This window comes from Ochotona curzoniae, unplaced genomic scaffold, assembly GCF_017591425.1.
Source record: "Ochotona curzoniae isolate NIBS_2020 unplaced genomic scaffold, NIBS_Ocur_1.0 contig_1014, whole genome shotgun sequence".
Lineage (NCBI taxonomy): Eukaryota > Metazoa > Chordata > Mammalia > Lagomorpha > Ochotonidae > Ochotona > Ochotona curzoniae.
In genome coordinates this window covers 50918515-50940479 of record NW_024464920.1, presented here as the reverse complement: position 1 = coordinate 50940479, position 21965 = coordinate 50918515, and the positions used below count along the sequence as shown (strand labels likewise).

At 58.4% G+C, this 21965-nt stretch overlaps 1 protein-coding gene across 1 annotated transcript in view; it reads right to left on the bottom strand.

Annotated features, from left to right (window-relative positions):
- Positions 1-1985, bottom strand: part of ATXN10 (ataxin 10) — a 126201-nt gene extending 124216 nt beyond the window's left edge. The window contains exon 1 of the mRNA XM_040987435.1: positions 1729-1985. Within this exon, the coding sequence (XP_040843369.1) occupies positions 1729-1844 (116 nt within the window). The 5' untranslated portion in view covers positions 1845-1985. The remainder of the gene's footprint in view (positions 1-1728) is intronic.
- Between the last annotated feature and the right edge of the window lie 19980 nt (positions 1986-21965).

Here is a 21965-nt window from a genome sequence, read left to right as displayed (position 1 = left end):
CTGATGCCACGAGCTTCCTCCCGGTCTCCCACACAGATGCAGGGTCCCAAGGCTTTGGGCCGTCCTCGGCTGCTTTCCCAGGCCACAGGCAGGGAGCTGGATGGGAAGTGGAGCTGCCAGGATTAGAACCGGCGTCCATATGGGATCCTGGTGTGTTGAAGGTGAGGAGTTTAGCCGCTAGGCCATGGCACTGGACTGTGAGTGGCTAAATCTTGACTCTACAAGCACCGGGATCCCACATGGGCACCAGTTCATATTCTGACAGCTCCACTTCCCATCCAGCATCCTGCTTGTGGCCTGGGAAAGCAATCAAGGATGGTCCAATGCTTTGGGATCCTGTACCCACGTGGGAGACCTGGAGGAAGTTCCTGGCTCCTGGATCCAGATCAGCACAGCACTGGCTATTGCGCTCACTTGGAGAGTGAATCATTGGACAGAAAATATTCATCTTTATCTCTCTTCTTCTCTGTATATCTGACTTTGTAATAAAAATAAATAAATCTTAAAAAAAAAATCTAGCCACTGAGCCTTGGCACCGGGCCCTCAAATGAATCTTTTTTTTTTTTAATATCTTCAAGGACGGCACTGTGGTGCGAGGAGCTAAGCCCCACTTGCAACAGACCCATCTCCTGTCTCTATGAGTGCTGATTTGAGTCCCAGTTGGGACGTCTCTAAGTCAGCTCCCTCCTCCTGCGCCTGGGGAAGCAGCAGCATAGTTTGGGCGTGGGGCCCCACATCCACGTGGGAGACCCCAAGGGAGCCCCTGGCTTCAGCCTGGCCGGGCTAGCTACTGCGGCCATTTGGAGAAGCCAAAAGATGGACAATAATTAACTCTTTCTCTGTCACTGCGCCTTTTGAGTACATAAGTCTTGTAATAAAATGTTTTTAAACCTTCAGTCGTCCCCTGCAGCTCCCTTCATTACAGACCAAGCCAAGAAAGGCCCTGTAACCTGGCTCCAGACCTTGGTTATAAACAGTTCCAAGGACTGTCTCCCCTGGGCCAGACACTAACATCTCAACAGGCCCAGAGACGCAGTGCAGGGACCCGGGGCAGGCACGAAGCCATGGCGGACGTGGTGGGAACCCTCTCCTAGCCAAGGCACGCAACTGAGGCAATCCTGACACACTCCCCCTGGCATCCGCACCTCTCCCGGGGTCCACGTGCATGGCAATGCCACCCCACAGCAACACGCGACAGTGAAGGGGACCGAGCAGCCTTTCTCACTCTCGGCCACCGGCCAGGAGCCACCATTGCACTCACGCTCGACAGATGCTTCAAGTCTGAGTTAGTGAGCAAAGGGAGGCTCTGACACGGTACCAAGCCGACTCTGCACCCGAAGGGTTTATTGAGCGCCCCACGGTAGGTATGCCCTAAGGACCCGACACGCCTTCTCTATCGCAGCTAATCCCCGAACAACCGCAGCAGGAAGGCACTGCTCAGCTTCACTGCCACGAGACACAGCAGGCCCGGGGCAGACGACCCTAAACCCATCGCGTGCGAGTCAGGCACCCCTCCGCGCCACCAGGCAAGGGGGCTGCGCCTGCCGCTCCCGCCGGTTTGCACGCAGGCCTCGGGGTGCCGGGGTCCGGGCAGGGAGGACTGCCTGTCCCCGTCCAGCCCTCGGCGGCCCCGCTCCGCGCCGGGGGTCCGCCCACTTCGCAGCCCGCGGGGTCCCGGGCCGGGGGCGCCCTCCCCGCCCGGGGCAGCCCCCCGGCCCGGCCCGTTACCGGTTGCGCGGCTCTTTGAAGAGCGCCGTGAGCGCGCGCAGGGCCTCCAGGTCCTGGATGGGCGCCGGCACCATGATCCCCGACAGCCGGGCAGGCGGCGGCCTGGGCGCCGCCATCTTGCCGCTCGCAGCTCGGCAGAGCGCAGAGAGGAGGAGGAGGCGGCGGCCGCGGAAGGCGGGGAGGGAGGCGTAGGGAGCCGGACGCGTCCCGCACAGCTCCGCGGCCGGATCCCGCAGCGACCCCCGGGGCTGCCCGCGGCCGAGTCCGCAGCGCCCGAAGCAGCCCTGCTCGCCTCAGGCGGGAGGAGGGGACGCCGCGGCGGGGGAGGGGGCGCGGCGGAAGTCCCGCCTGAGGGGAGGGGGCGCGGGCGGAAGCTGCGCGTCGGCGAGCGGTGGGGGTGCCAGGGGCTCCCCAAAGGAGTCGAGGTGGGGTCCTACACGGAGGCTCCCCTTCGGGGAAGGGGCTGGGACGGGCTCCCCCCGAGGAGAGGGGGCCCCGACCTCGGAAGGAGGTGTGGGAGACGGAGGGGCGCGAGGACCGAGGCCGCCCTGCCCCTGCCCGCTCAGGGGGAGAGGGTCCCGGCCTGAGGTGTCTCCTTGGGAGAGAGTTGGGGGCCGTGGCTGCCCGCCCACCCCGGGGAGACGGGGACCCCTGCAGAGGGGCCACAGTCAGCCTCACCCCGCAAAGGCAAAGGAGGGGTGCTCGCTGAGAGGTCCTGAGGGAGGGGCGTGGGGCCGAGGCGCCCCCCAGCACAGCCGATGTACCCCCCCACGCGACCCCCTGGAAGTTGGAGCCGTGTCATACCAGCTTGTCCATCCAGCCCCCAAAACTGCTGGTCAGTTGCTGCTCAACATCAGGTCTCTTAGCAGGCCTGATTGAGAATACGACGGACAAGGCAGACGCCAGGGAGCGGATGCGTGGGTAATTCGTGTTTTCTTAACAGTAACTGCCATGCATTCTGTCCAGTACACTTTCCTTGCACAAGCGCGGCGGCCAGGCCCAGTGCTGCGTGCTGAAGAGAGATGGTCGCCATCCTAAAGGGACCCGCATTCCACTGAGAAAGGCCCAGAGTTGACTGAACCTGACAGACTGTCCCGGGGCCGCTGTCCCCTCTGCATTCCAACGGAACCGTAAGAAGTCTGGCTGCAATGTGGCAGTTATGACATTTACCAAACAGAAAGGAAAGATGTGATAAGGCCACCAGAGTGCAAGAGAAATGAAAGCTGCACGAGCAAGTGTCTTAAAGACAGGTGAATGGAAAAATCTGGAATCCACAGTATCAGAGAATCCAAAACTGTATCAAAGTGACACCTCAGTGGGAGGAGCCACGCCATGAGACCTGATGTCCTTCACTGAAAGATAGTAAGTTACCTTCAAGTCATGTGAATAAGGTCTATTTGATATGAATTAATTTCAACTGTAGACCTTATATGTATCAAGTGCATAGAAAACATAAATGAATTTCACATTTGTGCTTGGGTCCAAGATAACCCATTATGACATATGCAAATATTCCAATTTTTTAAAATTCCAAATGTTTTTTAAAAATCCTGAAATCCTGATTTTTTTTTCAGGTAAGGGGTTGTCAACCTGTGGTGCCTTCAGTGTCATCATGTAATTGACTCTGTCTTCATGCTTTGCACTGATACCACTGTGTGCCAGCCATGCGCCAGTGCCCAATGTGTTCAACATTCCCTGTGCCCGCCCCCGTGTTCTCCCTGAGGGCAAGGGGCAGAAAACTGCCTTCATCCTGCATCCGGGTCTTGAGCCTTAGTCTTTCTGCCATGAATGCTCAGTCTTCCAGAACACGTTCCCCATAATGTTTAGACTTCTCGCCTGGAACATTGCAATATGCTGCTCATTGATTTCCTCCCTACGTACCAGACGCTTTAAAAACATACATCAAAAATGAGAAAAACATAAGGCCATTTTAATCCCGCTCCTAATAGAGTTCTGTGTCTGAGTTTTTCGGCCGCAAAGGCCTCTGCTAGCTCTGCTTTGCTTCTCCACCCGACTCCGCCTGCCTCTGCCCTCTCCGTCCTCCTTCCCGGGGTGCTCCCACTGCTTGGCCCCTGGGCGCCCCTGGAGGCTCGCCTCTGCCTGCTCACATCTCGCAGACACCTGCAGCCTGCTGCCTTCCTTGCTAAGTCCTCGATCAAGCTATTTAAATTTATCCCAAAGCTCTTGGTGTTTTCTGTGTCATCCAGTCTGCTCACGTACCTTGTGTATCACTAAGCTAGAAGCCTTAGGGCGAGGAGTTGGCAGAGTCCTTGATTTGCAGTTGTGAATGCCTCACATGTCAGAATGCCCGGGCGGGAGCCTGCAGACCCCAGCCTCATGCGCACGCCACCCACGTTGGAGACGCCGCCGAATTCCTGGCTCTCAGCTCCAAGCTGGCCCAGCGCTGGTCGGGAGCGTCTGAGAAGTGAGTCGGCAAAGGGCGGCTCTGTCTTTGTTTGGAACGCATGAAGTAAATAAGAAAAGGAAAATGCAACAATCCAAATTGGCAGGAAAGATGGGAAAGAGAGACAAACCTTATAAGGGAGAATGTCTACAAAGTGAGAGAGAAACAGAATCAAACAGAACAAAACGGGTAAGAGAAGCCCAAGGAAGCAGGTTAGGCCAACGCTGGGTGTGGGCAGCTGCCCGAGGACTTGGAGCTTGGCGGAACCTCGTTGCTCTGTGTCAGAGCCGCACCTGTGCCTTAGCCAGGGAGACGTCACCAGCCCACTCCATAAGAATTGAATCAACAGAAGCTCAATAATCAAGAAAGAAGTAGATGCATCAATTAAAAAGAAAGAAAGGCGAGGGAGATTCGGTGAGGGTGGACAAAGTGGCACGTGGCCCCCGTGTCTGGACCTAAATGCGGTGGTTTCCCGCAAGAAGAGAGGAGTGGCCCCTCGACGAGGTATGGCAGCGGCCAGAGTTCCGGCATTCTGGCTCCTCCGTCTAAAGCTTTCTCCTTGGTTCCTGCTAGGAAACGTGGGGCACACAACGCCCGCTCCACCAGATCGGCAGGAGCAGCTCTTGGAGAAGCGTGTCTCTCCTTTGTCGTTGACTTTCCCCAGAGCTGGAGAGCTTTTCCTGGACGCCCAACCTCCATACCTAATGGCTTCATGTCTTCTTCATCCTGTTCTTGTGCCAGGAAGTGGTGCAATAAAAAAAAAAAAAATATATATATATATATATATATATATGTATATCTGTTGAAAAGAAAACCCTAAGGGTTGGGGCAAAGGAAGGGGGTGGGGAAAGGCAGCCGTTCTGAGCAGGGCTGAGTCACCTCTTTCCCCTTCCGTTTTGCCGCCACCATTTGTTTACATATCGCCTCTGGCTACTTTGCCCTCCTTGGTGGAGTGGAGGGGTCCGGGAGCGGGGCTGTGCTCCCACGGGGGTCCAGGAGCCAGGCTGTGCTCCCACAGCCTGCAGGCTGAGCAACTTGGTCCTCTGTACAAAGTTCATCTTTGAAGCTTGGGCGTTAGTCAGACCCAGATCACGGGGCCCTGCTTGTATCTTTTTGAAGATTCTAAAAGACCTAGGACACGTGACCCAGTCTTTAAGCCTCTGCTTGTTTGCATCGTGAAGAGGAAGAGCAGTGTATTCTAACTACTTCACTGGGCTGTTGGGAGGGTCCAGATAGTGCCGTCCGGTGACTGCCCATATCAGCTTGGACGATGACCGTTAATACTGATGAGGCTAGTGCAGTGCAAGCTGAGCCTCTGCCCGTGGTGTCACATCCCACAGGGGCACTGATTCTAATCCCAGCAGCTCCACTGCATCCATATGGGAGACCCAGAAGAAGCTCCTGGCTCCTGGCTTCAGAGCAGCCCAGCTCTGGCCATTGTGGCCACTTGGAGAGTGAACCAGCAGACGTAAGATATCTGTTTCAGAAAGCTAGCTCGCTTAGATGTGTGGCAGGAGCAATGAGAAGCTAGTCTTGGAGGTCAGTGTTGTGGGGCCACCTGCGCCACCCACATCCCTGCTTGCGCTCATTCCTGGGAGCAGCAGATGGCCCAAGCGCCTGCGTCCTTGTCATCCACATGGGAGACCCACCCAGAGTTCTGAACTCCTGACTTTGGGCTTGTCAAGTCCCGGACATTGCAGCGTCTGGGGAGTGTACCGGTGACTAGGAGACCGAATTTCTCCAACTCTGCCTTGTCTAAAATAAATCCTTTATTTTTTTAAAGATTTATTTATTTTATTGGAAAGTCGGATATACAGAGAGGAGGAGAGACAGAGAGGAAGATCTTCTGTCCGATGATTCACTCCCAAGTGAGCACAACGGCCGATGCTATGCCGATCCGAAGCCAGGATCCAGGAACTTCTTCCGGATATCCCACACGGGTGCAGGGTCCCAAGGCTTTGGGCCGTCCTCAACTGCTTTCCCGGGCCACAAGCAGGGAGCTGGATGGAAAGTGGGGCTGCCAGGATTAGAACTGGCGCCTATATGGGATCCTGGCACATGCAAGGTGAGAATTTTAGCTGCTAGGCTACTGCACCAGGTCCAAATAAATACATCTTTAGGAAAATATAAAGAGGGGAAAATGTTGTGGCGTAACAAGTTAAGCTGTCATCTGCAAGATCGGCATCTCATGCGAGTGCTGGTTCAAGTCCCAACAGCTCCACTTCCAACACGGCTCCGTACTGATGACCTGGGAGAGCGCTTGGGCCCCTGCAGCTACACACAAGATCTGGAAAAAGCCCTGGCTGTCGCAGCCACTTGGGGAGTGAGCCAGCAGATGGAAGACCCCTGTGTCTCTAACAATGATTTTCAAATAAATTTTTAAAAATCTACAAGAAACTGCAAGAAAGAAGGAAGGAAGCCAGATTGTGTTTCCACGATGCCCCCCCAAAAAAGGCAGAAGCTACGAAACCGGAAAGTGGGTCAATACTGGCCTGGGTACGGGTGACAATAGGGCTGGGCTTGGAGGGGAAGCGAGAGACCACTGGAAGTACCAGACTGTGGTGAGCCCTCCAATCAGGAGATTGTGATGGTTTCTCAAACTTCACACTCCTACCACAAGTTGTCAAATGTTTAAAATTCTGCTTGGAAAGGCAGAAAGAGAGAGACGGTCCTCTGGTTCACACCCCCAAAGCCCACAGCAGCTGGGGCTGAGCCAGGCTGCCACCAGGAGCCCAAGCCTCAATGAGGACTCTCCTGTGGGTGGGAGGGCTCAGGTGTCTGAGCTGTGGTCACCTGCTGCTTCCCAGGGTACAAGCAGGGGCAGAGCTGGACCTGTCCTCCGGCACTCCTCCGCAGGCCTCCGGCACCGTGAGCTGGACCACTCCTCCGCAGGCCTCCGGCACCGTGAGCTGGACCACTCCTGCGCAGGCCTCCGGCACCCGAGACCTGCTGCTGTCCAGGGCAGCTCCTGGGCCCTAGCGGTTACAGAACTCCTGGCCATGACACAAAGCACGTGGCCAGGATTGTCCGTGGGGAGCTGAATCCCATCAGGTGCCCCAGCACCAGCAAGCATCCTCTGCCTCCCTCAGTTGCGCTGGCACACACCCCCAGCTTCTTGCCACCTAGGGCCACACAGGTAGGAGTCGCTCTGGTCACAGCGCAGCGAGCCTGCGCCTGAGGCTGCCGTAACAAGCCTCAGTAAAAGCGGTGTCCTCCTGCGGGGCCTCACTGCCTCCCTCTCTCCCTTGTGAGGACCTTGGCCCCACTTCTACACATCAAGACGAGCTGATGAACAACCTAAACTCCTTGATACGCAGCCAAACACCTTCCTGGGGCACGGGTTGGAACACAAGGAGCTTTGGGGATCACACAGCACTGCATGCCACCACCAACAGCAACGCCCAGGGAGACCTGGGCCGTTACCTTGGGACAGGTGCTGTGCCCAGGCCGTGGGCACGCACACACCCAGCAGCACAGGCTCGCGACCACGGAGTCCTGGGGTCGCCCTGTGGCTGCACTTCAAGCTGACATCCCACATGAGCACCGGTTGGCGTCCCTGCAGCTCCACTTCCAGTCCAGCTCCCTGCCAAGGTGCCTGGGGAAACGGCAAGGACGGCCCTGGGGCCTGGGCCTCTGCACCCACATGGGGGACACGGATGAGGCTCCCGGCTTCAGCCTGGCCACACGCAGGCAGTTGGGGCCTCTTGGAGGAATAAGAATCTTGTCTTTCCTGTCACTCTGTTTTTCAAATAAATAAAGTTTAAGTTTACTTATTTGAGAACAGTCGTAGTTTACTCACTCCCCACAGCTTCCTGAGAGCACTTCTCTCCCGCCACTTCCCAGGAATCTCAGCTGGGGTGAGATGTCCCCCAAATTGTCCCCTGGCCTCTTGTCGAGTGCACCCCCTCGGCGCTGACCCAGCCACCTTTGTGCCTGCAGGGAGAGGCTGACGGCTGAGGTACCTGTCCCACGCAGTGAGGTGGCAGGTCTCTTCTCCAGGGGCCCGTTTGTTCCCTGGACAATGGGCTGACCCCAGAAACAGCCCCTCAACCTCTCCACAGCGGGGGCCTCTCTCACTCAGCCCCATAAGCTCATCTGAGCACGGGTGAGTGCGTGGGTGGAGGTGACCCGTCCAGGACATGTGTCTCCTTACGGGCAGGGTCCACCGGCATACCTGCCTTGGCTCAGCCAGCCGTCCTGTGCCGGTGTTCACGCACGCTCTGATTACTGCACAGCCTGTCACTTCTCTCTTTATTGTCTGTCTGTCTGTCTGTCTAAAACCACAGAGGCCAGGAGACTGTCCAGCAGCCTCACAGCTGGTGGCAGCCTTGGCCGGAAGCACCCTGCCCAGCTCTGACTCAAGCACACGGAAGGGTCTGGAGTCTCACAGCCCACAGTCACCACTCAGGGGCTGTCAGGGCTTTGGCCACTGTGCCGCTCTGGGTCCGCAGCTCCCTAGCTGGCAGCGCACGAGCTGGCACAGCAGCAGAGCGCTGTGTGCACACACAGGACAACGTGCAGGCAGCCTGCCTTCCCGGCCCCCTTTCCTTGGTCCACTGGGAAAGAGGTTAGGCACTTGCAACAGACAGGAGGAGGCGGAGCTGACCTTGGGCGCCCTGGCTTGTGGGCCCCAGTGTCCTTGGTGTGGGCTATCCACCCTGGGAGTGTGGGGGTGGGGGGACAGGTGCCACAGAGCCCCGGGCTCGGGTTGTGCCGGATGAGGGGGGCAGACAGAGGTCCGGCAGCTGAGGGCACTGGCCACTGAGCTGGGCTGGGCTGCAGCCCAGGTGGTCAGGAGGGTTGGCAGCCCCAGCCAGGGGCCGTGGGGGTGGGGCCGGCCGGAAGCTGTGGTCCGGGAGTGGGAGATCGGGGCGCAGTGAGACCAGGCACTAGGTGTGGGCAGCCACAGGGCAGGATCGCTGGGCCCCGGAGGTGTGGGCAGGGGCTGGCAGACTGGGCCACTCCCCAGGAAGCCTCTGAGTACAGCTCCTGGGTCCCACCGCTCCTGACCTCACCTGCCCTGGCCTCTGCCCCTCAGCCTTCCTCACACCGAGCTCCTTGGTGGCCCTTCCACCTCATCATTGTACTTCCCAGCCCCTCGTTTCTATGTTATTCACTTGCTGTTCCTCCCACAGGCCGGCCTGGAGCTCCCCACCCACCCGGGGCCTCAATGGTTCATGTCCATCTTGGAGCTCCAATCCTGCCCCGCGCCAGGGTCTTTGCAGGTCCAGGGAGTGACCTGCAAGGGAAGTGGCATGGGCCGCATGGCACAGCTGGGTATTCAGGCACATGGGCATGGAGGCCTGGCCCTGCTCCACCTTGGCAAGGGACCACAGCCCAAATGCACATGTCAACCCCATAGAAGGGTAATGCCCTGCAAGGGAGCCTGTCCCCAGTGGGTGGGGTCGCTGGCAGACCCTGCCTCCTGGGGTGCCTCCAAGACCCCAGGTGGAATGGGCTGTCCCCTCGTCCCCTCCTAGCCCTGTGACAAGGTTCACTTTACAAATGATTCACTTAGAGTGGCGATGACAGCACACTCGAGTAAAACCGTCATGAACGCTGTCCGCCTCCCACAATGCCATGCTGTGCTGCCTCGACCTTCTGGAACGGGTGCCAGGGAGGCTGCAGCAACAGCAGGCTGCCCAGGGGCCGGCAGGCCCTGCACACTGTTAGATGCTGCAGCAACAGCAGGCATTGCTGGGGCGGGACTTTACACACGCACTCCAGAACACACGGCTTTGTTTCTGGGATTTTCCACGTATACCTTCGAACCCTTCAGTTAAAGGAAACCCGAGAGAGTAAAGGCCATGCCCCCATGCGACCACACCTGTGGCAGGCCCACACCTTCCCGTCCACATCTGTACTCCCAGGGGGCCTGGGCCTCGCACCTGTTCAAGGGTACCCGTGGGCGGCCCTCCCCGCCGCAGGCTTTGACCAACCGCTGCTCTACTGTCATGCCACAAAGACCCCCTTCCACTGTGTAGGTGCAGCTGCAGACGGGGTGTCCCTCTGCACCTGCCCCTCAGCCTGCCTGGGCTCCTGGGAGCAGACCTGAGGGAGAACAGGCTGAGGAGTGCCCAGGGATCCCTGGCTGCCCACCCCAACGCCATCCTCCCCACAGGCGTCTCTCACACCTGCCCCCCACGGCCCCCAAGGCTGGGGCACCTCCCCCAGGGGCCTGAAAGTGCGCAGCGGTCCAGGGTGGCAGTGGCTGGGCGTTTTCAGTTCGTTCATGCCCCCCTGGGTGTAGACGCTCACGTTTCCCCCGCATTTGGCCACCTTCGGCGGGAACACGCAGGTGAAGACGCGGCAGCCTTAAAGAGTGAGACAGAGGAGGGGCGAGGACACAGGGACAGCTGGGTGCCACGTGGTGGTGTGCAGCACTCCCTGGGCTCTGGGGCACGTCCAGCGAGGGCCACACAGTGGGATGTGGCCACCCGGGAGCACACAGAGCGGAAGGAAGCGCGTGCTGGCAGGGGTCGGAAACAAAGGGGCCAGCCATTCAGCAGGAAGTGCTGCAGCCCACGGGAGAGCAGTGTTCCAGGGAAGGAGGTAGGTGCCAGGTTGGAAGGGGCTCCCTGTGCAGGACACCCCAGCCGTCATTCGAGACGGCCGAGTGCCACCTGGTGGACATCGGTGGAAGTGCCTCCTGCCGGCCCGGATGCCAGTGGACCAGTGGACAGTCTCAGGTGGCAAAGGTCCCAGAGCCAGCCACTCTCCTCTGCCCCCGGCCTGGAAAACCCACCGTGTGGTGACTGCGTCTCCATCCAGCCTCAGACACCAGCTACAGGACCATTTTGCTTTCTGCCTCCCCGTCTGTGACTTTTCCCCAGCACCTGCCTTCCACCTCCACTCCCAATGGGAGACAACATTCAGGGAGGCTGTTTATCATCTCAGGCTTTGGTGCTGGTGGGTAAGTATCTCCAGGGAGTGGGGGCTGAGCAGCTCTTCCGGAAAGATCTCCCTGCCCCTTGGTTCAGACTGGCTTCCTGGGGCGAGCATCTGGAGCAGTGGGGGTGCCTGCCTACAATGCTTGCGTCCACATGGGAGCGTCCAGCGTGTCCGGTGTGACACAGCAGGTGGCAGCTGCAGCAGGCGGGGCCTTGTCACTCACTTGTGGTCATGCATTGAGTTCCCAGCTTTGACTTCCGCCCGGCCTGGGTCTGGCTATCGTGGGAAGTGAACTGGCTGATAGCAAATGTCCCCGTCTTCCTTCCTTACAACTACATGAAACAAATGCAGCTGCACACGTGTCATCTCTGCCCTTGTGCCTCCCTCGCACGTCCTTGTCCAGCTTTCCTGTGCCTGCCAGGCCTTTGTCTTCCTGTAAATGACGGCGTTTCAGGTTGAGTGTGTGTAGTTCTGGTCACCTGGGGAGCAGAGGATCTCCCCAAAGGGTGTCCTTAGCATTGTCTGAGCTAAGGGGCGGCCACACCTGGCGAGGGAGGCTGCAGCTGCCCAGCATCCACAGGCCGCTTCACAGCCCAGTGAGAAATGTGGATGTGCCTCCATGTTCGTTTGCTTTAAAATATGTGTGTAGTTTTTAATTGGAAAGGCAGAATTACAGAAATGGAATGGGAGACAACAGCTGGAGCTGAGGTGATCCGAAGCCAGGAGCCAGGGGCTCCTTCCAGGTCTCCCATGCAGGTACAGTCTCAAAGCATCGGGCCATCCTCTGCTGCCTTCTCAGGCCATAAACAGGAAGCTAGTTTGGAAGTGGGGTATCCAGGACATGAACCTGTGCCCATATGGGATGTAGTGCTTGGAGGAGGAGGAATAGCCAGTTGGGTATTGCGCGGGCCCGTGGATGTTCCTCCTCCACGGCTCATGGGGAGCAGCTGCAGCCAGCCCTCGTCCATGTGGGCATCTTCTTGAAGCTTGTGCCAGCACCGAGCAACCCCTGCTAACGGCTTGGGGAAGTAACAGAAGATGGCTCAAGTCCTTGGGGCTCTGCACCCACAAGGGAGACCCAGAGGAGGCTCCTGGCTCCTGGCTTTGGATAGGTTCAGCCCTGCCCATTGCTGGGGAATGAACCAGTAGACAGAAGATCTTCTTCTCAGTCTCTCGTCCTCTCTGTCTATCTGACTTCTAATGAAAATAAATAAACCTAAAAAAACCACAAACGAACAAACCAACAGTGACAGTTACACCCAAGCAGAAGAGAATATAAGATCTTCCCTCCATCGATTCACCTCCCGAATTGCATCAATAGCCTGGCCGATGCCGAGGAGCCTGGAACTCTATCTTGGTCTCCGGCACGGGTGCAGAGGCCCAGGCCCCTGGACCAGCCGGGACTTGAGCCAGAGCTCTGCCGTGGTCTGCCAGGGTTGTGGCCACTGGCTTCACCTGCTGTGCCTCCATTCAGCTCCTAGAACAGAAACTTGTAAACTGAATGTGGATTGCACTGAGCCTGAACACGGCAGGGGTGAGAGCGGGGAGTCCCATTGGATGGATGGAGCAGGGAAGGCTGGGCGGCCTGCTGGCGGAGCACGCATGTCTGCAGGCTGGGATCCCAAGCGGTCCCCCCATTTCTGAGCCGTCTTCATGGCCGGGAGCAGGAGTGTCTGGCAAGGACGGAGACGTTATAAATCAGCGCTTAGTGCGAATGACAGAGCCTGCGAACCCGCGCCGGAGGGAACCTGTCCAATTTGTCAGTTAGAATTCAGCCTTCTGATAGAAAACGAGCCTCATCACGTCGGCCGAGGCCCAAGTCCCTGTGGGAGGAATCCGGGAGTTGTCAGCGTGGCGGGGAACAGCTGCAGCCGGTGGGCCCCCGCTGCCTGGCAGCCCTGTGGCGCTGCCTCACTCGCCCGGTCACGCAGCCACTGCTCGGGCCTCTGAAAACGCAGGGTTTGCGGGCAGGAGAGTGAGAGCCCAGCCTGGACCGTGAGAGCAGCCAGTCGCAAACGGGAAATGTGCTTCCTCCAGGGCAGAGGGTCAAGCTTAAGGTAGACTCACTCCCTCCTCCCCCTTTGGGGTTCAGAACACCCTTCCTGGGCCAGAAGAAAGCTGTGGATTTCACTTGTTTAAATTTTTTTTTTCAGAATTTTATTTTCATTTTTATTGGAAAGAGTTTCAGAGAGAGAGAGAGAGAAAGATCTTTCATCCACTGGTTCACCCCCCAAATAGCCACAACCAGAGCTAAGCTGATCCAGAGCCAGAAGCCAGGAGCCTCTTCCGGGTCTCCCATGTGGATGCAGGGCCTAAGGCTCCGGGCCATCCTTCTGCTTTCCCAGGCCACAGGCAGGAAGCTGGATGGGAAGTGGAACAGCCAGGACACAAACTGGATGGGATGCCACTGCTGTAGCTGGAGGCTGTATGCGCCAAGCCCTGGCACTGGTCCTTGGCTGGCCTCCAAAGAAACAGATCCAGAAAGACGAGGAGAGTTCTGAAGTGCCTGAAGTTGCGCAGTGACCAGGGCCACAGCCAGGCCTCCCACGTGGCAGGGAAGGACCCGAGCACTCAGGCCGTCCCCACTGCCTCCAGGCTCTGCATCAGGAGCCACAGCCAGGACTCAGCGCAAATGTGAGCCCTGGGGGAAGGATCCGGTCAGAACTGGGGATTTGAGGTTCTGAAAGAGCTATGGGCGTGAGGACGGGCCTGTGTCCATAGGCAGGTCCGCCCCGGTGCCCGGTGGGCAACTGATGAGTGTGGCCTCTGCCGGTAAGTCAAGCAGGTGAGGCCTCCAGGCCGGCAGCTCCCAACACAGTGTGGCCTTGGTGCTGAGGGACCCCGTGTCTTGCTCCGCACCCCCACCCTGCCCCCGGGAAGGCATTTTTGGAACCACCATTTAGGCCTGCTTGGTCAAAGTGTAGGGGCTCCCTGCAGGCTTCAGGAGGGTGCCAGGACCTGGAGCAGGTGCTGGGAAGCGACCCAATGCTCCCTGTGGTCCATCCGGCCCTGCCTCTCTCACCAGTGGGATGCTGGTGGTGCCTACAGAGCCACCGTCGGGGCTCTGGCTGTCCTGCTGAAGGGTGGAGGGCCCTGGGGAGCCTGAGGCCTGGCCCATCCCCCAGCAAGGCAGGTCCGCTCTGGGCAGCTCACCGACACGGCACAGGCAGACCCAGCCAGGGGTCAGGTGAGGTGGGCTCGCCCCGACTCAGACCTGTGCTCCAGCCGCACTTCTCTGCACGGGTTTTCCAGCCTCTACAAAACCTACAGCCCCCGGGCAGCAGAAGGGAGAGCAGCAGAATGCTCTTCTCCCATCCGCTCCTGACGCCTTTGATCCCGTGCGTCCCGGAGTGAGCCCCACTTCATCTCTAGAGTGTGGGGACCGGGAAAGCTCCCAAGTGGTCCCCGAGTGTTTGCTTGGTGATGAAAGAACACTTTCAAGAACTTGGCTGAAGGAGGCATATGCGCGTCTTCCTGCTGCTATTATCAGCAATAACATTAATGAATTAATGATTGACTCGAGTCTCCTCTGCTTGTTTGCTTTGCTCCTCGTGGGCCCGGTGCGTTTCCTTGGTAACCTTGACATCGGCCCTAGCCTCCTGTCTCCGGGCACTGAAGAGCACTTTGGGGAAGGCCCACGCCGTCTCCCCAGCTCCTCGTGTTTACCGAGGCAGATGACGGATGAATATCTTCTAAAGGGGGCCTTTCCCTCCATCACCATCAAGATCTGACATCTGAAACACCTGCTGGACCAGCCCCGACGCCGGCCGACTTCCTACCCAACAATGCCTCCAGCGCTGACCAGACAGCACGGCCTTCACCCGTGTATGTCGTTGCCCTGCGTGTGTGCTCATGACTGGACGTGGCCATGACCCCGACGTTGCAAGGACAAGCAAACGCTGCTTGAGCGTCTGGCTTGGCTCCGGGCACTTCACGACTCCCTGCTCGCGGGAGCCGCAGGTGCCAGCAGAGGTGGGCGAGCACGGAAAGCGTTGGATTGGTCAAGTTGAAAAGCCCATTTAGCCACAGCAGCTGCAACGGCAGCAAATCAAACCTGCCTGGTGACAAAACCTGGTCAGCCAGCCGGCCGGCCAGACCTCAGCAGCCGGGAGAGGCTGGTCCAGTTCAGATTCACCCCTGAGCAAGGGCATTCTTCTTTTAAAAGATCGATTGGTTGAACTGAAAGTCAGTGCGACATGAGAAATGGTGAACAATTTTCCATTTGCTAGTTCACTCCGCAGATGGCTGCTAAAACCAGGGCTGACGTTTCTCCAGGGTCTCCCATGTGGGCACAGGGGCCCGGGTGCTTGGGCCATCCTTCACTGCTCTCCCAGGAGCATTGGCAGGGGGCTGGATTGGAGGTAGAGCAGCCAGGACTTGAATCAGCACCCATATGGGTGGCTGGCACTTGTAGGCAGAGGATTAGCCAATTGAGGCATCATGGCAGCCCCAAAAAGACATGTTTCTGGAAGCCCAGTGAGGAGTGAGTGGCTGTGAGCCTGCGGTGTCTCTGCAGGCCCAGCAGCCACAGCTCCAGGACGCAGCATCCCTGTGCTCCAAGAGCACATGGCTCGGAGATGCCAGCCAGTCGCAATGAGCTGGCACCATTCCCTGTGAGCCGTGTACCTGCCAGCAGTCCCAGTGTGCCGGTGGTGGCAGGCCTCAGGCCTGTGAGAGGGCGCCTGGGCCGGGATGCTCACCTCAGGCATTCAGGGTGCGAGCATCAGGACCCCCTCGGGGACACGGAACACCCCAGAAGTGGGGACGGGGACTCGAGCATCACCTCGGGTCTGTGACCGGACATGACTTCTGGCTTAGAACTTGGAGCTCCAAAAGGGTCCCGGACGAGGCAGTGCTGGCCCAAGTCTCGGTGCGTCCCAAGGCTCCACTACATGGAGTTGATAACTATATCTTCAATCACCCAGCCCACGCCCACCTCGCTGTGCCCACACGCAAACAACCTGGGTCACATGATTCCACAGGGATCCAAGATGATCTTTTTTAACCTCAGAGACACGAGGTCAGGCACAGGCAGCCACCAGTCTCCCGGAGCCCTGCTGCCCTTGGGGGTTATCTGCCTGGCCCAGCCCTGCCCGGCGGCCTCCGCGGGGCCCTGCTGGCGGTCCGCGCAGTCCCAGCAGCTCCCAAGGCGATTAGCCGGCTCCTTCCTGGCTCCGAGGCCCTGATCCCGTCTCCGATTCCAGGGTCTACCCGGACCACCCCGTTATCTTCTTAGGCCAAACAATGGTGGAAGTGCATTCCTGCCGTGCTGGCCAGGGCGGGGAGGGGGCGGGGGGCTTCACCCTGGGCTAGCTATCAGTCGGGAAAACAGACAGTGCCCACCCGCCCGAGGCACCCACAGCACAAGGCCCACCTACTCCGGGGGACAGGTGAAGAAGACCGTCTCGTCCCTTATCCCACGGAGAAGAGGGTGGCGTGGGCTTCCCACCGGGTGGCCTGTGAGCTGCTGCTGCCAAGTCAGCCACAGACTCACCAGGAACGTCCCCAAAGACCCGCTGGCCGGCCATGCCAGCAAACCGGGCTCCTGCCGCTTCCACGTCCTGGCCTTCCTGCTGTGCTCCTGCTGTGCTCATTTCCTGCCTTTTTTTTTTTTTTAACAGCAATACCAGGGTACTTCCAAACGCTGGTGGGAAATCGACCCTTAAGTCCTTTTGGTGCCAACACCTTTGGCATCCACGCAGTTCTTCCTGGAACTACTGAAGACGCTGTGCGCCCGTATCCCTGCATGTCTCGTGTTGCTCACTCCAGACCTGTTCGACTGTTTGCCAGCCTAGGAGTTCTGCTTTGGGGATTTTTGTGGGTGTTGTTTTTGAAGTTCTCGAACATTCTATTAATTCTCTATAATTTCAGGGATACCGTTTTTAAAAATTCAGATGTATTTACTTATTGGAAAGACAGAGTGGACAGAAGGGAAGGAGGGAGGAAGAGAGAAAACGTGAGCCAGATGCACCTGCTGGTTCACGCAGGTTCCCAGGGCCGAGCCCCTGAGCCATCGTGTCCCAGGTCCCAGGGGAGCTAGATGTGAGTGCTGCTGGCATTGTGGGTGGCTGGCTTATCCCGAGGTGCCACGTTCCGACCCCACAAGGAGTCCTTTGATCTTGCAGTCGGTGACTTTCTCCTGCCCAGGGGTGCCCAGTTGTCTCACGCTTTGTGGGGATTCCCAGGGGCAGCGCTGCAGGGCCTGGGGGAGGTGTCTGAGTCGGGAGCCGCTGAGTGGGGGTGGGGAGCAACTCCAGGTCATTAGAACACAAGGGGTTTAGGGCAGGCATAGTGGCACAGCTAGCTGAGCTGCTGCTCAGAATGCTACAGCCCGGTTCAAGTCCCAGCTTCTCCACTAGCTTCCCGATGCTGGCCCAGGGCCGCAGCTTGGGCACGTGTCACTCATGTGGGAGAGCCGGGTGGACCTCCTGGCTCCTGGCTTCGGCCTGGTCCAGTCCCGGATGTTTGCTCGGGGAGTAAACCAGAGATGGACGATCGCTTTTTACACTTCTCTCTATCACTCTGCCTTTCAAACAAATAAGTAAATACATCTCTTTAAAAAGATACAGGAGGTTCGTCTTTGGGGGAAATCTGCACTGGGCTGTGGGGACCAGGGCCTGGCAGCTGCTGGGGCCTCATGCTCAGAGCCACCCTGCCATGTCCAACAATGCGGGCGTCACCTCCAATAAGTCTCCCTCAGTGCCGTCCAGTTGCTGCGGTCGACCCTGCTCCCTCTGGATAGCCACAGGCCTCAAAGGGGCCCGGGATCCCTCTGGCCACCACCAAAGTTCCAGCCGGGGTGCAGGCTCCTCTAGGGTCTGCAGGGCCTGGAGCCTCCCACGCAGAAGTCTCCCAAGAACACCCCCAAGCTCAGCCACTTCCCTTGCACGAGGCTCTGGAGTCCCCTGCTGGATGAGGGCTGTGCTGCCATGGCGACTGAAGGCCAGGTTGCTGCCTGGCTGTCAGGGAGAACCTGGTATGCCTGGGCCCCGGGTCTCCAGGCTCTTGAACCCTGCCACTCCCCCCACCTCCGAAATCGGCCTGCAGGTCCCCCCGCTTGTCCTGTCTCTCCCAGGCTGTTGGTGGCCTCATTCTCCACCTGCTGCCGGTTCTCCTGGCCGGAGTCCTGCTCCCTTTGGCTGCCTCCCTGTGTATGTGTAACCCCCCAGAGGGTCCCTCAGCCTTCAGTGCGGCACAGCTAGGGGCTCAGCCGTGTCCCTGCTGTCCCCGCCTTGCCTGCTGCTCCAGCTTGGGGGCTCAGCACCAGCCAAGTGTGCCTGTGTGCCCTTGTACGTGGGCTCTGGCACTGATTGCAGCACTCTTTAAGCCCCTTGGGAAGCAGGAGTCTTAGGTGTGGTGATGGCAACGATGACATTGCCAACTAAAGAAAGATTTGAGGACCCAGTGCACCCTGCGGGGCGGCCTGTGGCTGGGTCTGTGTGTCACGGTGTGGCCCAGGAACACTTGAGGGGGAGAGTTGAACAAAGCAGGGAGGAGGGAAGGAAGGGCATGGAGGGAGGGGGAGGGGAGAGGACTGAGGGCCCGCGCCCCCCTCCCTTCCTGTCAACTATGAATCAGCTCTGGGGTCTCCATGAAGTCACTCACTGACCCCCGGCCGCCTCCAGCATCTGACTTGCTCACTTCTTGCCCAGAATCCAGGAGGCTCTCAGCAGGACTTCCGGGGCCGAGCCTCACCCACGGTCAGCCACGGGGGCCTCCTGACATTGCAGTCTCCGAGGGACTGCACCCAGCACCAGCCACCCTGCCATGCCTGACTGTCCCACAAAGCCTCTGATTCAGACTGGCCACAGCAGGTATCAATCTTTCCACTTGACCCCCCAGGACACAGCCCGGGAGGCCCAAGTGACTCATCTCCACCCACACGATACACAACCCGGGAGGCCTCACCCCAGCATCTGCTTCCAACCCCGGGGGTGGTGTGCTCAGAACTGCTTTGACGGACGCCCCTCCCATCTCCCCAAAAGAGCTGCTTTAGGGTTTTGTGGGGCTTGGGGGCCGGTGGCGAATGTGCTGGCTCGGGACACCCACTGTCTGTCCCTCCACTTCTTCTTGCAGCCCCCTAGAGGCCACAAGTGGCAGTTCAGATAGTTGGGCCCCTGCTGCCCACGTGGGAGACCCCTATGGCACTGGGCGCCCGGCTTAGGCCTGGCGAGGTGGCTGGGTTTGTTCCTGCTAACTGGGCACAAAGTTTGGTGAGGTAGCTTGCAGCAGCTGCCACCAGCACCACACATGTGTGCCCCGAAGTGGCTGGAACCTCAGAGCCACTCACGAGGGTCAAGGCTAGTTCTGGCCAAGGCTGGAGCCGTCCACCATTCCGTGGGTCACAGGCTGCCTGGCTTCCTGCGTGGCTCGTCTCATCCACCTCGTTGGAGGTTTGGGGCTTGGTCTGCCTGCTACAGCTCTGGGAACGGAATTCCAGGCTGCAGTGCGGCCAGGGCAAGCCAGACGTCCAGGGCAGCTCCTTGTGATAAAATGAACGCGGAAAACCTTGGCCGTGATCTTACCCTGCCAGCAACTGGGAGTGCCAGGAAGGCTCTGGAATCTTCTGAGAAGGAAAGGTTGTTTAGCCATTTTGTTTCTCCCCTGACTGCTGGGAGGGCCTAGGGGTGTCCCGGGCCAGCTTCACCCAGGACTCACAGGGCTCGCGTGGGAGCCCCAGAGGACGCACAGCACGGGGAGTGGAATCCTCGCTCTGAAGGGGAGACACCCATTGGGAACTCAGGTCTGGACGCAGTGCGGCAATGCGTGCCAGCAGGGGCTCTGCTGGAAGCTTCTAGAAAACGTGTGGGCACAGAAAGTGTCCAACCACGCCCTCCGCCCCTGCCCCGGGCACGCCTCAACCACAGGTTCCACCCTGGAGCCTGGTCACCTTTGCCAAGGATGAGTCAGGCAAACCCGTTATCACACCGGGCCACAGGCTGCCCCGCCACGATTCGACCGGTTCAGTCACGCTGGCCTCACCTGTGTGGGCCCGAAAAGTCTGGCTTTTTCCCACCGGGATCCAGAAGAAAGAGTAGGGGGCAATAGGAATCGGACGCAGGGGAAGAGGAGAGGGCCATGGGCACAAGCAGACGCTAACAGGACAGGTGGCCAGCTGGCCGGAAGAGGGGCCGGAAGTACAACAGACGGGCCCAGGCCTGTGAGGACACCACGCCCAGGACACAGATGGCAACCCTCATTGTGTTTTCATGACGGCCATGGGTAAGGGAGTAACCCAAAGGGGTATGCTAAGAGAAGGAGGCATACAGTGGACAGCTTCATGTATTTTTTTGAAAAGGTTTATTATTTGAAAGGCAGGATTAGCAAAAGGGGGATCTTTCATCCTCTGGTTCACTCCCCAAATGGCTGTAATGGCCGGGGCTGGGCCGGGCTGAAGCCAGGAGCCTGGAACTCCATTTGGGTTTACTCTGTGGGTACAGAGGCCCAAGCACTTGGACCATCTTCTGCTTTTTCCAGCAGGAAGCTGGACCAGAGGTGGAGCAGCCAGGACTTGAATCAGTGCTTACATGGGATGGCAGCGTCGCAGCTGGCAGCTTAACTGACTGTGCCACAATGCTGGCCCTGCGAAGCAGACACCTTTCAAAGGAACTTTTGAACCAAGTCCTGCCACAGGGAGCGTTGGCCAGGTTAAGAGGGAAAGGACTAAGGGAAAAGAATATAGAAGGACACAAAGGATCTGGAATGTTCTAGAAGCTAGCAGAAACCCAGGCACTTGAAATAGTGGGCTCAGGGGTGGCCTGATACTGTTAGTGTGTCCACATAAGTGACAGAGGTTTCAGGCATCAACGTATCAGTTACCCTTGGTTAACCATGCTCCAAAAAAATAGTAAATGGAAGGTTCCAGAAATAAGCAGTACATACATTTCCAATTGCACATCGTTCCAGACAGCCTATTAGTCACGCCGTAGTCAACTGATGACACTGCTTGCGGGACCCTTAGGAGAATGACCTCAGCGCGCAAGGACAGAAGCAGGCATTGTGGCACAGTGGCCAAAGCTGATGCCCGTGACTCTGGCATCCCATATGGCATCAGTTGGAATCCTGGCTGCTCCACTTCCAATCCAGCTTCCTGCTAATGTGGCAGAAAGGGCAGCGGAGGACAGCCCAAGGCTTGGGACTCTGCACCCGCTGGCCGACCCCGCTGCAGCTCCTGGCTTTGGCCTGGCTCAGATCTGGCCATTGTGGCCTCTCAGAAGTGAACTAACAAATGGACGATCTCTCTTCCACAAGAGCAATGACGTTGACAGTTTGGACAAGCCAGCAAGAATCTGCCAAGTGCCTCCTGTAAGTGAAAAGGTAAAACTTCTCCATTTAGGAAGGAAACAAACAAATCAATGAAATGCTGAGGTGACCGGCTGTACGCACGCTACAGCACTGCGTGGGGGAGACAGACTCACAGGGCTGTCGTTGCGACCCGTTCTGGTCATTGCTGTGCTTGGTTCTCACTGTTGCTAATCTCCTGTTCACTAATGGCTAAGTTAACCGTGTCATAGGTTCCTGCATAGCATGCACGTGGGTGTTCACGGTCCTCACACGAATGCCTCAGGCTCCAGGCAACAGGGGTTAACGTAAAAATCCGGCCCTGCTCCCCAAAGCCTTAGCGTTAGAATTCTGATCTGGATGCAGCAAGTGTGGTGAGAAGGGTGTCTTGATGCCCGATGTGCCAGGTGGAGTTGGGAGACCCGGAGCTCCATGTGTGCCGAGAGGCTGTGAGCTACGCCAGGGTGGCGTCCAGCCCGGGCGGGCTCCTTCAAAGGGCTCCCTCACTGCTGATCCTCACCCCACTGGGACCCCGTGCCAGGAGGAGCCAGGGATTGTGCTCAGTGGCTGCTCCGGCTGTTGCGGGGTGCAGTTCCTTTAGGGCCCCTGGAACCTGACACCAAGGAGCCTGGCTTGGGGCAGGGGCGTGGGAAGGAGAGAT